Source organism: Narcine bancroftii, chromosome 8 (genome assembly GCF_036971445.1).
Source record: "Narcine bancroftii isolate sNarBan1 chromosome 8, sNarBan1.hap1, whole genome shotgun sequence".
NCBI lineage: Eukaryota > Metazoa > Chordata > Chondrichthyes > Torpediniformes > Narcinidae > Narcine > Narcine bancroftii.
In genome coordinates this window covers 21,932,420-21,948,561 of record NC_091476.1, presented here as the reverse complement: position 1 = coordinate 21,948,561, position 16,142 = coordinate 21,932,420, and the positions used below count along the sequence as shown (strand labels likewise).

Below are 16,142 nucleotides of genomic sequence, written 5' to 3'. Positions count from 1 at the left end.
TTTATAACTTGTTTTGTATTGCATTTATAAACAAAAAAAAGATAAATCAATGAGTTGGAAAAAGATGTGAGAATGTGTTTTTATCCTTGAAGAGCTCAGTGAAAACACCAACAAAGTTAGCTTTTTTTGCACAAAATTGCTGGAGAAACTCAGTGAGTCATGCACCAAAATACGTAACCAACGTTTCAGGCCTAAGCCCTTTATCAAGGTGTGAGCAAAAAGCAGACAGGCATCTGTATAAAATGGTGGGTGAACTTCTCCAGCACTTTCATGTAAACTGCAATCACAGCATCTGCAGATTTTTGTTTAAACACGGTTACTTTTGCCAGTTCAGTTTCCAAAGTTGTGTTTCTTCTGGAGACCTCAGCAACATTCCCTCTCAGGCAATATTATATGATCATTAATTTCAACACCAGTTATAAGGTGGAATAGATGTGCATTTGCTAACATAAGAGTCACTGTATTCAGAGGAAATTTTTATGTGATGTATTCTGTGATGCTCTTGCAATGTAAGATGCTACTTAAATACAAGTACATTGATATTTTTAAGAATGAAATAGACTTCTTCATTGGTAATTCACTTTCAGAAGCAGCAGTAGGAAAGGGAGTACAAAAAATTTGTACACTGACACTTTGTAAAAGCTGGGAGAACTGCAGGCTCAATCACTTGTTCAGGAAAATATCAAATAACTCTGCTCAATATCTTTTGGTCTTAATCTATAAATTTTAGAAATGAAAAGTGAATATAAGTACGATCATTTTATTTCATCATGAAAAAAATCTCATTACTGTTAGTGGTGATCTAATTTTAATTGCTAGGTTATGTGTTAGTTTTAAATCTGAACTCAATAGATTTTTGTATTCAGGGAAATAGATAAAGGCAGATAGATGTGATTTTATCAATGTTGAAATAGACACCAGGAATCAAATATCTACTGTTTAATTATCTCCATTGTTCAAATTGGTTTCAAATAAAATGTTCGTTGACAAGTAATTGTGTTGATTGTAATATCTCAAAATAACTAACTAGTTGCCCTGTATATGTAGTTCATCTCTTTTTCCTTCAAAACAAAAAAAGAATACACCCCGCAGTTGTTTTAAAAGTGGGTAGATATATTTTTTTCCTTGCAAACCATCTTCAAAAAAAGATATTAAGATTGCATAATGTTGGTAGCTATAAGAATGATTTGAGGCAAGACGTTTTCCACACGATGCCTAATGAAAAAGACTACCTGTAGAACCAAAGCATGTTCACTTAATTGCGTGTTGAATATATTTATTTTTAACTTTTTTTTCCTAGTTTCAGCTAGTTGCCTTAACTTTTAACAATTTGTCAATTTGCAGGCTACAGGACTGGGAGGAACTGCAGTAGCTGGTCACAATATGGAACAAGTTGAAACCATGCAGCCTGTGAAGGATCGAGTTATTAAAATTACTTTCAATGCTGATGTACATTCCAGCTTGCAATGGAACTTTAGACCTCAGCAAACTGAAATCTACGTGAGTAACTTGTGAACAATTACTTACTTGATATGGAGAATTGACATTCTGCTCAACAATACAAATTAACTCATAAATCATTTAAACTTTGTTCTTGATGCATCGTTCTAATCTCAGATCATTATAGTTTTGCATTGCATAAATCAGTAAGTAGGTTTTAATTGGTCTATTGCACCTTCAGATCTGGGGGCCAGTCACTCGATGTTAGAATACCAAATCCATTTGGTATTCTAAAAGACATTTGTCCAAAAAACATTTGTCTTTTGTCTTTATCTGTGTTTTTCTCTAATCAAATCACATTTCCCATTCAATTCTTGTACCCTTCCCTTTTTGTTTCAGTTTAGCTATCTAGTTCCTTTAGGAAAGCATAAAAAAATGTTTGACAATGAATTCCAGATTCTCATGCTATCTACTATGCTATATCAGTCTCCACATGGATACTGCTTCCACCCAGCTTTCTTAACAACCTCCCTTGACCTCTCTGTCTTTAAATTTACAAATTCTCTGGAATACTGTAGTAGGTGAGCAGAAATTTTCTCCAAGTATTGTAATAAAGAAAGAAAACATTTTGTCGACTCTCCCTTTCACAAGCACTTCCATCACCTACTACACATCCTTCTTCATATCTTTCTCAAACTGAGTTACCAGGTTCACAATTCTGATTGTGTTTTTGATATTAGAAAATCCTCTGGATAATATGTTTATTTATACCAAATTAATCCCACCTATTTCCATCTCTGTAAGATTCTGTCTCCCAAGTACCCCTTCTGCCCCACACACCCTCCTGTTATCTCCAGCTGAGATTCTTATCCATGCCTTTATTCCTGAAGACTTGATTTTTCCAGTCCATTTCCAGATAGCTTCTTTCATGCAGTTTTCTGTGAGGTCCTGTTCTCATGTTCTCACTTGAACCAAGTTCTGTTTACCTGTTGGCCTCCTATTTACTACCCCAAGTTTGCTCTTGTTTTTAAAATGTGAACCTTTGTTTGCAAAGGTTGCTGTGATCTCCAGTCCTATAACCTTCTATTTCTCCCGCTCTATACCCTTTTCCACCTCTCTAATTGTTACTTCTTGATCATTCCATAACGTAAATGGAGATAAAGCCTCGGTTGCTGAATGCTATCAGATTTGAAATTCCCTCTCTAGTTGATACTATTTCTCTTAAGATATTTAATGCCCTTTAAGATATTCAATGAAACCAGCACATGTACGAAAATTGGAATGATTTTAAAAGATCAGCATGGCCCCTGCGCAAGGGTGACATGCAAATTTGTGGTGTTTTTATTTAATAAAGTTCAATTTTAAAAATAAAAATAAATATTCAGTGAAAGCTAGCATTGATTTGACCAGATATTTGATGATATTTTGAATGGGCCAGGTAGTTCAGGATCTGTACCATTGCCCAAAATTGCTCCCAATGGTTCCCATTCACTTGCACAAACCTGTTCTAGAAATGAAGGGCTGCTTGTGCAGACCAGCTGGACGCAAGAGATTTCCTGTGAGGCAGAGTGAACAACTAGATCTCAGGAAAAAACTTTTTTAAAGCATTGGACTAAACTTAAATAGTAAAGTAAAATTTATTGAAAAGTATTTATTGAACATCACTATTAAGTCATAAAAGTTAATGAAAATTAAAAGAAAGTAAAATTAAAACTTAAATATGCTACTTAACTGCACTTATCTATTTAATCAGGGTTAAATGCCATCCATGGCTGCAAAAAGTTGGAAAGTACATCTGGCTGCTTCGTTGAGTACATTAGTGCTCCGCACCTGCCTCACTGGTGAGTCCAGTGGTAGAGTGGAAGCTCAGATGTTCCTGATGATACTGGACCTGTTCTCCAGCTTGCCTCTCACTTCCATGTCTCAGTGTGCAACTCTGGAAGTTAGACACAAGTTGACTAACAAGCAATCCATTGCCTTTTGTTCATCAAGTGTCATCAACTATTATCATTGCTCTGTTTTGCAAAGTAACCCAGCTAGCTATACTGAGTGATTAATTGATTTCTTCTGCCCTTCTTACTTTATAACACTTTTTAAAATCAATTTGGCAATGGAAAAAAGATTGTAACAATGTTTAATTTGTTTTGATTTTGCTCCAGGTGGTTCCTGGAGAAACTGCTCTGGCATTTTATAAAGCAAAGAATCCCACTGACAAACCAGTCATTGGAATTTCTACCTACAATGTAGTGCCATTTGATGCAGGCCAGTACTTCAACAAAATACAGGTACAGTATGAAAATAATGAGTCAGATGTTGGAAAAAATACTTTTAAAACCACTTTGCTTAACTTTACAGTTTTGTCTTGTGTGGGTGATTTGACTTCCTTCAGGCAGTCCTTTTAAACATTGTCGATGGAAATTGTTGCAGCTCCAAGATGTTTATTTCTAATCATATGAATTTCAAAGTATCCTTGAAAATGAGCATATTGTTTGTTAATTTTATTAAAAGGTCCTATATTTTCCTGTTCCAAACTTTTGAACTAGTAGGTTACTTCAAGAATTTGTGACGTTTAAAACAAAAAGATGATCTGTGGAAGCAGTTCAAGAAATTTAAGTATCCTTGGCTCCCAAAGATTGCAGTGACAGCTGTAGCTTTCATTTGGCCTGAAAGTCTAGCTGATCAGGCCAACACCTAATGCAACTTCACTTGACGCAATGTTTTGTCGGACTAGTAATTTCAGGTCAGCTCTTCAGCAGGTCTAAATTTACTTTATCACAACTAATTGACTAATTTTAGGCGCAAAGAAATCTTCCGAATCACTGGCAACAGCAAAGCTGACAAGAAGTGAGGATACCCAACGCTTGGGATCTTCATTGTTTATACAGTGCAGTGTTTTCATTCCATATAACCATATTACAATTACAGCACGGAAACAGGCCAATTTGGCCTTTCTAGTCCGCACTGATCCAAGTACCCTCCTCTAATCCCACTTACAAGCACTCTGTCCATATCCCTCTATCCCCCCTATTCATGAGAAAAAGCTAAAGAAATTCACTATACAAGTGGTCCCCTACTTATGACCTATGCAATTTACGACCATCTGTACATACGACTGGAAAAAAATATAAATTAAAAAAAATAAAGAAAAGAATATATGTAAATACAAAAATTAGGCGTTAGGTTCAGGGGCTGTTTATGACGGCAGCCACGGGCTAAGAGGGTGCCAAGAATCTGCTGCTGCCAAATGTGCTCTATTTTTTGGACACAAAGGCACTGGTGGACCCAGTATTTCAGGTGATGAGCACAGGCTAGGTGCTGGTGGTAGTGGACAATGGGTCTTTCCAGTGCCAGGCTGGCTGGGCCGTGGACGAAGTGCCACGGCTTTAGTTTAAGAATGTGTCGGCCCGGAGTAACATATGTCCAACTTGTGTCCGGCTGGTCAGAACAGAACTCAGATGTATATTGGGGACCATCTGCATTTTGATTCTGGATAATCATTTGCCTGGATTTACAATTTATGAATCTAATCTTTAGGTTTATTAATATCAAAATTTGATCATAACTTTATCACATGGGTCAATAAACTCTGATTGCAATTAGTTTGATACAGTCTAGAACACAGAGAGCCACCTACAGATGCAGCAACCAATAAATCTTTGTAATCAAAGGATTGAAGTACAGGAATAAATATTTATTTCTACAATTATAAAGGACCCATTAGCCACTGTGGAGTGTGCAGTGAAGATCCAATAAATGAGACCTTGGAATAGAAGGTTTGTAATATGAAGAGTGAGGCCTGCAGTCTCTGGAATTTAGATTAATCTGATGCTATCTCATTGAAACTTACAAAACACTTAGGGTTCATTGGGGTGGATTCAGGATGATGTTTCCAAGGCTGAAGAGTCCAGAAACCAGGAGTCACATTCTCAAAAATAACCGATCAGCCATTTAATGACTGAGATGAAAATACATTTCTTTACTTAGAGGTTGATGAGTCTTTGGATTTTCTACCCAGATATGTGTGGAAACGCTGTCATTATGTTCCTTCAGAACAGAGATGAACAGGTTTCTGGATTTCAAGAGATGTGGAAGTAGTACATAGAAATGGAGCAGAGGTAGAAAGTCAACCATGATCTTGAATTAACTTTCTCATTGAACCTTCATACATGTGACAATAAACTTGAACTGAACTAATGATGGAGCAGGCTGGGAGGATCAGGTCTTCTCCTAATTCAAACATTCTAACTTGATTCTTACATTGTAACTTTTAAATTACAAATTAGCTTTGAATAAAGAATCACAAGAAAAATGAGATTTTTCCTCTTTCACTGAATTATTTCCACTTTGCTCCTTATGATTATCATTATCTAAAAGTCCATTCTATATATTAATCATGCTTGAAGTCAGTTCAGAATTATCTTTGCTACATTAAAACTGATACTGTTGGTCCAGAAAATGTATAATTTCAAATAAGCCTATTGATTAGCCTTTCCTTTTATGTGAAGTGTCTCTTGTTTGACAAACTATCTGGAGTTCTTTGAAGATGTAATGAGCCCAGAGGATTAAGGGGAACTGGTGAATGTTGCAAATTGGATTTAAAGAAAGCATTCATTAAGTGCCATGTAAGACTTCTTTATAATATAAAGATGCATGGAGTTGTGGTTAATGTATTGGCATGGATAGAGGATTGGTTAACCAACAGAAGGCAGAGTTTCTCCGGTTGGCAATCATTGTGCAGACTCTCCAGATTTCCACACAATTTGCTCTTCCACTCCATTTACATTCCACTCAGTCCCTTCTTCCAAATTATTGATGTATACCAGGGATGGCCATCCTATGGCATGTGCCAAAAATGGCGCATTGTATGATTGGAAGTGGTATATTGCACTGCAGTGATAATAGTAAAAAAAATAAGCATGCTCATGGAAAAAGTATTAACCAAAAATGGATTTGTAGAAAAAAAAACTAACAGGAATTCAAGTAGCTTAGAGCTAAAAATGGGTTTTACTGAGAATAAATCTAAAATGTTGCGATTTATTTTTAGCGATTTCATTATTTTATGCTCATCTCAAAAGTCTCATTAAGATAAGTAATGTTTATCTTGTTTTTATATTAAATCAATATATCATGGTGAAAAGGCAGGCTAGTAGACCTGAGTCCCCAGCCAGATCAGACATGATTTTATTTAATAGCAGAGCAGACTTGACAGGCCAGATAGCCGACTCCTGCTTCTATTTCTTATGTTTTTCTGTTATCTCCCCTAATGCTGAAAAGCCTCAATCTCTTTGGAACCAGTGTCATTTTTCATTGACTCCAAGCCTTGAATACAGGCAGTTCCCAGGTTAAATATGAGTTCCGTTACCCATGTCTGCCTTTAACCCGAATTTTTATTCAAGTCGGAACAATCCTTATTTAGTGTCAGTTAGACAAATGTTTATCTTAGTATATACTATACATCTTACCTTTACATGCATATAAAACACTTCCTAATACACTAAAACATCTTAAACATAATAATACAGTACAAATGGTCATAAGATCTTGATTAAAACTTAACACTTGCAGGAGAAAATGATGGAGAGATGGCTACAGTTCAGTTACTTTCAATTTTGAATTCCGAATTTTGCGCCTGATTCCTTCGTTTTTCCCCCACCTCACTCCACCCCTCCCCCCAATCCTTCCTCCCTCCCCAATCCTTCCTCCCTCCCCAATCCTTCCTCCCTCCCCAATCCTTCCTCCCTCCCCAATCCTTCCTCCCTCCCCAATCCTTCCTCCCTCCCCAATCCTTCCTCCCTCCCCAATCCTTCCTCCCTCCCCAATCCTTCCTCCCTCCCCAATCCTTCCTCCCTCCCCAATCCTTCCTCCCTCCCCAATCCTTCCTCCCTCCCCAATCCTTCCTCCCTCCCCAATCCTCCCTCCCCAATCCTCCCTCCCCAATCCTCCCTCCCCAATCCTCCCTCCCCAATCCTCCCTCCCCAATCCTCCCTCCCCAATCCTCCCTCCCCAATCCTCCCTCCCCAATCCTCCCTCCCCAATCCTCCCTCCCCAATCCTCCCTCCCCAATCCTCCCTCCCCAATCCTCCCTCCCCAATCCTCCCTCCCCAATCCTCCCTCCCCAATCCTCCCTCCCCAATCCTCCCTCCCCAATCCTCCCTCCCCAATCCTCCCTCCCCAATCCTCCCTCCCCAATCCTCCCTCCCCAATCCTCCCTCCCCAATCCTCCCTCCCCAATCCTCCCTCCCCAATCCTCCCTCCCCAATCCTCCCTCCCCAATCCTCCCTCCCCAATCCTCCCTCCCCAATCCTCCCTCCCCAATCCTCCCTCCCCAATCCTCCCTCCCCAATCCTCCCTCCCCAATCCTCCCTCCCCAATCCTCCCTCCCCAATCCTCCCTCCCCAATCCTCCCTCCCCAATCCTCCCTCCCCAATCCTCCCTCCCCAATCCTCCCTCCCCAATCCTCCCTCCCCAATCCTCCCTCCCCAATCCTCCCTCCCCAATCCTCCCTCCCCAATCCTCCCTCCCCAATCCTCCCTCCCCAATCCTCCCTCCCCAATCCTCCCTCCCCAATCCTCCCTCCCCAATCCTCCCTCCCCAATCCTCCCTCCCCAATCCTCCCTCCCCAATCCTCCCTCCCCAATCCTCCCTCCCCAATCCTCCCTCCCCAATCCTCCCTCCCCAATCCTCCCTCCCCAATCCTCCCTCCCCAATCCTCCCTCCCCAATCCTCCCTCCCCAATCCTCCCTCCCCAATCCTCCCTCCCCAATCCTCCCTCCCCAATCCTCCCTCCCCAATCCTCCCTCCCCAATCCTCCCTCCCCAATCCTCCCTCCCCAATCCTCCCTCCCCAATCCTCCCTCCCCAATCCTCCCTCCCCAATCCTCCCTCCCCAATCCTCCCTCCCCAATCCTCCCTCCCCAATCCTCCCTCCCCAATCCTCCCTCCCCAATCCTCCCTCCCCAATCCTCCCTCCCCAATCCTCCCTCCCCAATCCTCCCTCCCCAATCCTCCCTCCCCAATCCTCCCTCCCCAATCCTCCCTCCCCAATCCTCCCTCCCCAATCCTCCCTCCCCAATCCTCCCTCCCCAATCCTCCCTCCCCAATCCTCCCTCCCCAATCCTCCCTCCCCAATCCTCCCTCCCCAATCCTCCCTCCCCAATCCTCCCTCCCCAATCCTCCCTCCCCAATCCTCCCTCCCCAATCCTCCCTCCCCAATCCTCCCTCCCCAATCCTCCCTCCCCAATCCTCCCTCCCCAATCCTCCCTCCCCAATCCTCCCTCCCCAATCCTCCCTCCCCAATCCTCCCTCCCCAATCCTCCCTCCCCAATCCTCCCTCCCCAATCCTCCCTCCCCAATCCTCCCTCCCCAATCCTCCCTCCCCAATCCTCCCTCCCCAATCCTCCCTCCCCAATCCTCCCTCCCCAATCCTCCCTCCCCAATCCTCCCTCCCCAATCCTCCCTCCCCAATCCTCCCTCCCCAATCCTCCCTCCCCAATCCTCCCTCCCCAATCCTCCCTCCCCAATCCTCCCTCCCCAATCCTCCCTCCCCAATCCTCCCTCCCCAATCCTCCCTCCCCAATCCTCCCTCCCCAATCCTCCCTCCCCAATCCTCCCTCCCCAATCCTCCCTCCCCAATCCTCCCTCCCCAATCCTCCCTCCCCAATCCTCCCTCCCCAATCCTCCCTCCCCAATCCTCCCTCCCCAATCCTCCCTCCCCAATCCTCCCTCCCCAATCCTCCCTCCCCAATCCTCCCTCCCCAATCCTCCCTCCCCAATCCTCCCTCCCCAATCCTCCCTCCCCAATCCTCCCTCCCCAATCCTCCCTCCCCAATCCTCCCTCCCCAATCCTCCCTCCCCAATCCTCCCTCCCCAATCCTCCCTCCCCAATCCTCCCTCCCCAATCCTCCCTCCCCAATCCTCCCTCCCCAATCCTCCCTCCCCAATCCTCCCTCCCCAATCCTCCCTCCCCAATCCTCCCTCCCCAATCCTCCCTCCCCAATCCTCCCTCCCCAATCCTCCCTCCCCAATCCTCCCTCCCCAATCCTCCCTCCCCAATCCTCCCTCCCCAATCCTCCCTCCCCAATCCTCCCTCCCCAATCCTCCCTCCCCAATCCTCCCTCCCCAATCCTCCCTCCCCAATCCTCCCTCCCCAATCCTCCCTCCCCAATCCTCCCTCCCCAATCCTCCCTCCCCAATCCTCCCTCCCCAATCCTCCCTCCCCAATCCTCCCTCCCCAATCCTCCCTCCCCAATCCTCCCTCCCCAATCCTCCCTCCCCAATCCTCCCTCCCCAATCCTCCCTCCCCAATCCTCCCTCCCCAATCCTCCCTCCCCAATCCTCCCTCCCCAATCCTCCCTCCCCAATCCTCCCTCCCCAATCCTCCCTCCCCAATCCTCCCTCCCCAATCCTCCCTCCCCAATCCTCCCTCCCCAATCCTCCCTCCCCAATCCTCCCTCCCCAATCCTCCCTCCCCAATCCTCCCTCCCCAATCCTCCCTCCCCAATCCTCCCTCCCCAATCCTCCCTCCCCAATCCTCCCTCCCCAATCCTCCCTCCCCAATCCTCCCTCCCTCCCTCCCTCCCTCCCTCCCTCCCTCCCTCCCTCCCTCCCTCCCTCCCTCCCTCCCTCCCTCCCTCCCTCCCCAATCCTCCCTCCCTCCCTCCCTCCCCAATCCTCCCTCCCTCCCCAATCCTCCCTCCCTCCCTCCCTCCCTCCCTCCCCAATCCTCCCTCCCTCCCTCCCTCCCTCCCTCCCCAATCCTCCCTCCCTCCCTCCCTCCCTCCCTCCCCAATCCTCCCTCCCTCCCTCCCTCCCTCCCTCCCCAATCCTCCCTCCCTCCCTCCCTCCCTCCCTCCCCAATCCTCCCTCCCTCCCTCCCTCCCTCCCTCCCCAATCCTCCCTCCCTCCCTCCCTCCCTCCCTCCCCAATCCTCCCTCCCTCCCTCCCTCCCTCCCCAATCCTCCCTCCCTCCCTCCCTCCCTCCCCAATCCTCCCTCCCTCCCTCCCTCCCTCCCTCCCCAATCCTCCCTCCCTCCCTCCCTCCCTCCCTCCCCAATCCTCCCTCCCTCCCTCCCTCCCTCCCCAATCCTCCCTCCCTCCCTCCCTCCCTCCCCAATCCTCCCTCCCTCCCTCCCTCCCTCCCCAATCCTCCCTCCCTCCCTCCCTCCCTCCCCAATCCTCCCTCCCCAATCCTCCCTCCCTCCCTCCCTCCCTCCCTCCCTCCCTCCCTCCCTCCCTCCCTCCCTCCCCAATCCTCCCTCCCTCCCTCCCTCCCTCCCTCCCCAATCCTCCCTCCCTCCCTCCCTCCCTCCCTCCCCAATCCTCCCTCCCTCCCTCCCTCCCTCCCTCCCCAATCCTCCCTCCCTCCCTCCCTCCCTCCCTCCCCAATCCTCCCTCCCTCCCTCCCTCCCTCCCCAATCCTCCCTCCCTCCCTCCCTCCCTCCCTCCCCAATCCTCCCTCCCTCCCTCCCTCCCTCCCTCCCCAATCCTCCCTCCCTCCCTCCCTCCCTCCCTCCCCAATCCTCCCTCCCTCCCTCCCTCCCTCCCTCCCCAATCCTCCCTCCCTCCCTCCCTCCCTCCCTCCCCAATCCTCCCTCCCCAATCCTCCCTCCCTCCCTCCCTCCCTCCCTCCCTCCCTCCCTCCCTCCCTCCCTCCCTCCCTCCCCAATCCTCCCTCTCCTCTTTAAAACCCTGACCAAAGCAAGAATTAGGTTTGGTTCAGAAGAGAATATAAACTTTATAGGCTGAGCTAATTACAGGTCTATATTTCTTGTGTATTATTAATCTGATAATAGCACTTTGGGAATAATGCAACATGAATGCAATAATGCCTGATCTTTTCCTGTCTTTCAGTGTTTCTGCTTCGAAGAACAACGGCTAAATCCCTATGAAGAAGTAGACATGCCGGTTTTCTTTTACATTGATCCTGAGTTTGCACAGGATCCAGCAATGGCACGTGTCGAGACCATTACTCTCTCTTACACATTCTTTGAGGCAAAAGATGGTCTAAAGCTACCTTTACCTGGATATAATTAGTATAAAATTGTTATAGAATTCATTCAGACATAATCCTTTAAATAGCAATAACCCAGCGAAGGATCCTTCACGTTGTGATTGTAAAAATGAGATGATCAACAAAATACTCTAAGAGCAAGGAAATGTTTTGGAAGTAGGATGACCATGGAGGCAAAATAAAATGAAGAACCAGGCAAGTAAACTGCTTTCCTAGAGTAAAGCAGTCCATCATGCAAATGTCACAGAATGAATCTCTGATTCAGTTTTGCAATAGCATCTCATTATTAACATTTCATGTCTTGGTTTATATTGTATCCATGAGAAGAAGGGAAAGCTTTGCTATTAAATCCCATTAAGTTTATGACAATGAACCACATAACTTTTGGCCATTTCATCGCCTCCATTGCTCAGTTGCAGTGACTACCCTTATCTTGTATCCAAAGAACAGGCATAGAATTTCCTAAAATAGCTTTTCTTATATCCTCACCTTCTCATTGAAGGTTCAGAGAAAACTGACTTTGGCCCTGTCCTTAATTCTGTTGCATCCTGTCCCAAAGTAGCATAATGTAAAGTCCGGTACCATTCCTCCCCAACAACACCATCACTCACAACACATCTGATGCTCTTTCTAAGGGGGTGAACTGGAGTTTTTTCAACGAAACAATGCCTCCAATAATGCAGCGGTAATTCAGGTGGGAACCTCAAATTACCCATGCGCTCTATCTCAAAATATTTCCTAAAAGTAGGTTATCCATCGTTATGAAAATTAATCAAACTTTTCTGCCTTATCTCACACATTTGAGGCCACAGGAGGTCCTTTTGATGTATAGAATATACAGTTTTGTTTTGAATTTGCCCACTAGTTCTTCTATTCCAGAGGAAGAGACTTTTGTTATTGATTAATGTCAAATATGGTATTGATAATAAGCAAGAGGCATTTATGGATTTTAATGGAAGCTCGTATTACATTGTCATTAATCTGATTTTACCTCTACATTTGAGCACGGGCTGTTTTTGATTCTTAATTTCTTCAGGGTGATTTCCCATAACTTCAGGGCAGGAGTTTATGGTTGGCTGTGTTGTATTTGTGTGTCATTGTTTCTTTATTTGTTTGGTTTGAAATAATATAGCATGTTACTTTGCATGTTTTACATTTACTGTAGAATTACATTTTACTGTAGAATTATTCTGAAATTCTACTTGTAAGGAATACAGGCAAAACTCATATTCCTGGGGAGTTGCATCCTTAGAAAATAGTCTGTATCTTGGTTATCCATAAAACAAAGTAGCACCATGTGCACCTACATCAAGAAATGTAATTTGAAAACAATTAATAAAAAAATTACAGTATATACTTTTCTTTCGGGTAATCTTTATGTTCAATTTTTTTCTGCATTTCAGATGTTTTAACAGTAATTTATGAAATTCATAATGGTAAAATTCTGTTCTCAGACTCACCTGTACCTTTTACAAGTTTGAAATTTAATTGGAGCATGGTAGCATGTGGCTGTGGAATGCCCTATCATGACAGTTGTGAGAAAATGTATATAAAGAGTTCCTGGTGGAGAAGCAGGTGTTTGTTTTTAATCCCAAGGTAGGTGATTTATATTTTAATGTAAAATGTATTGAATCACATCAGGTAATCTGGCAAATGTTAAAATGAATATTGAAAAAATCAATCATACTCTTGCATAACATTTGAATTGAGTTTATTCATAAAGTTGACAGAGCTGGAGCTTAAAATTGGCCTGCTTTTGCTTGACAGTTCTTATTTACTTATCAGTTTGTTTCAATTTTAGCCCATTAAATTTGATTACTGTTCGTGAATTATATATAAATATATATTTCTACTTGCTATCTTTAGTGAAAAGTTGCCTGCTATAATTCTTACTTTAGGAGCAGTGCAACATCAATCTATTGAATATTTTGAATGTTTCCAAAAATGGACCTGACAAAACTGATATCTACTCTCAATGTCCATTGTAAAATTGTTTTAACTACTGTTGGAACATGGGAATGAATGATGTTCTTCATATTTTCAAGTGCAATTAATTATTGCAGAGACATGTATTGGTTACATGTGGATAACATAAAGGACATTAAATGGATTTGGTCTGTAGCTAATGTGAGTGGACTATTGGGAGTATATTCATTCAACCTAAAAACACAAAGCAAGACTTAATCACCAGCCCAATAGCTTAGTAGAGTTTGTTATTTTTTGGCCAGAACATATTGTAGACCTTATTTTGTTCAGATGTGGCCATTCATCCAGATATGAAAAAACTGGACCAGACCATAATATCTTTACTTTCATCATGTGCATTTTTAATAAACAAATAGTGGATCTTAATAGACAGAGTCTGTTGCCCTATTGTGTGCAACTTCTGTGTGTACTGTTAAATTGCAATGCATAATTTATTTGAAAACACAAAGGTTTTTATTGCCAAGCCTAATAGCTGAATTGGGTTTGTATCTTCTTACTATTGCTGTTTGTGGAAATGTTGACATCCTTAAAGATATGGACAGCTGCCAGTTTACAATCCTAGTTAAGTTACAACCAAAATATTAATTATTCATCATTTTTACAGTATCAGTCTGTCAGTTCAATGGTGATGTAATCTTTTAGCCCCACAACATTTTAGATTTACTGTAAAAATCTGTAAATATATTGTTAATATCTATAGTTTATACAATTCAAAGAATATCTGTGATTCAATCAGCGCTGGGCATATTTTGTGTATTTAACAAGCTTAAACTGTAGTTACAAAAATATCTGCTTTACTTTTCACTCCATAATCACATTGAGAAGAATGGCCAACAATAATTAGCTATTAAGTCTCCTTCCTGTTTGCAACATTCTTGTTCTCCATTTACTTTTTCATAGATATGCAAAGGTAATCAGGTTAATTTTCAAAGATGTTTCAAAGATTTTCATAATTTAACTTTGACTTGTTTGCCTCCTAAATGATCCTTCATCGTTGTGCTAAACCCACTAAATCATACAAGGTGTATGATCATCTCAGGTAGTTTCTATTCCTGTGACTCCAATTCTGATCTGATGTTTGCAATTTATCCAATATGTATTGTTTATTTTTATTAATCTAATATCCGCTTGTAAATATTGCAAAGTGCGACACCAGAGAGAGAGAAAGAGAGAGAGAGGCAAATAGTGGGCGGCAGTTGAAAAAGTGGAAACATAGTCAAATAAAGAGATTTGTAATTATTTATTGAAACAAGGGAGTAAAATAAAATGCTTTTGACCAAATGGTGACAGAGTGACTATAAGATATTCAGAAGTAAAGCTCCTTGAAATTAATAGGAGACCTCAGATTCCAGCATCCTGTAGTCTGAGCAAAATAAAATAGTCTGGTAGAAGAACTTAGCGGGTCGAGCAACATCAGTGGGGGAGACCATGGGACATAGGAGCAGAGGTACAACTATGTAAGTACTTGCATATATTTCCAGTTAAATTTGAGAAATTGCAGCCAGAAATTTGAAATTCTCACAAACCAGAGTATCAATCATTTATCTCCAACACAACAGCACTACAGTGTGACAATGAATTTGTTTGTTCCGAAATATACAATTTCATGCTATCACTATGTTCATAAATTGTAAAAAAAAAGTGTTGATTATTCACACTGGATATTTTATTTTTAAAGATGTACTTAGATAATTTGTAAATTTCTTCTTTAGTTGTTCAACTTTTATAAAGTTTTTTAAACTATTAACCCTACAATAATTATAATTTTTGTAGTTATAAATATTGCTGTCCAATGGTTTACTATTTAGGAGCATTAGATGACTGGGCCTTTACTCACTGGAGGTTAGAAGGATTGGTTGGGGGGGTGTGGTAGTGGTGTGGCAATGTTTCTCATTGGAACGGTTAGACAGACTGGATGTGGAGGCATTTCCAATAGTAGGAATGTCTAGAACTAGAGGGCACAGCCTCAGAATAAAAAAAAAAAAAAGTCTCCTTAGGAGAGAGTTGAGGAGAAATGTTTTTCATTGAGAAGGTTGTGAATCTGTAGAATTCATTGCCACAGATGACAAACATAACTTGTTCAAGACAATAAATCCTGATTCTGATTCTGAATGCCAAGTCATTGGATTTATTTAAAGTAGAGGTTGATTTGTTCTCGATTAGTAAGGGTGTCAAAGATGATGGCGAAAAGATGGAAGAATGGGGTTGGAAGAAAATGTACATCAGCCATGATTTGAATGGCGGAGCAGACTCAGTGTTCTAATTCAGCACCTAAGTGTTTTTTTTTAAATATGGGCAAAGTTTAGAAGGATCACAAACACTGCTGGCTCTTTTAACAGGCTATTTAAAGCCTGTACAGAGCTGTCAGCTATAGGATCAGGCAGTTGAAACCTTCGGAGCAGTGCTGTCTCCACTCCACTCACTGGGTGTGCACCAGCGGCATGGAGTATTTGGTCTCTCCATCTCACACCCACACTGAATATGCTCAACCAGAGGGAAAAATATATCAGCCATGATTGAATGGTGAAGCAGAATAGATGGACTGAATAGCAACTTTCTGCTCCTATGTTCCATGGTCTTGTACTGAAGAATCCTCAGAAAACAGGAAAAGTAATTTAGAATATTATAACTCCAAAATGGTCTCCAGGTTACTTGTGGCGTCCCATAACTTCTGCTATCTGGATTACAGATGGACATGACCACCACTT

The 16,142-nt window shown here is 43.1% G+C and overlaps 1 protein-coding gene and 1 pseudogene across 36 annotated transcripts in view; both read left to right on the top strand.

Annotated features, from left to right (window-relative positions):
* cox11 (cytochrome c oxidase assembly homolog 11 (yeast)) overlaps positions 1 to 16,142 on the top strand; it is a 368,290-nt gene that overhangs the window by 32,179 nt on the left and 319,969 nt on the right. For 35 of the 36 annotated variants that reach the window (XM_069893135.1, XM_069893153.1, XM_069893156.1 and 32 more), the window contains 3 exons: positions 1,345 to 1,500; positions 3,600 to 3,725; positions 11,289 to 13,044. In XM_069893135.1, the coding sequence (XP_069749236.1) occupies positions 1,345 to 1,500; positions 3,600 to 3,725; positions 11,289 to 11,471 (465 nt within the window). In that variant the 3' untranslated portion in view covers positions 11,472 to 13,044. Of the gene's footprint in view, positions 1 to 1,344; positions 1,501 to 3,599; positions 3,726 to 11,288; positions 13,045 to 16,142 lie in introns of those variants that run through there. The other variant, XM_069893165.1, reaches the window with a different exon arrangement.
* On the top strand, positions 2,693 to 2,790 carry LOC138742181 (U6 spliceosomal RNA; annotated as a pseudogene).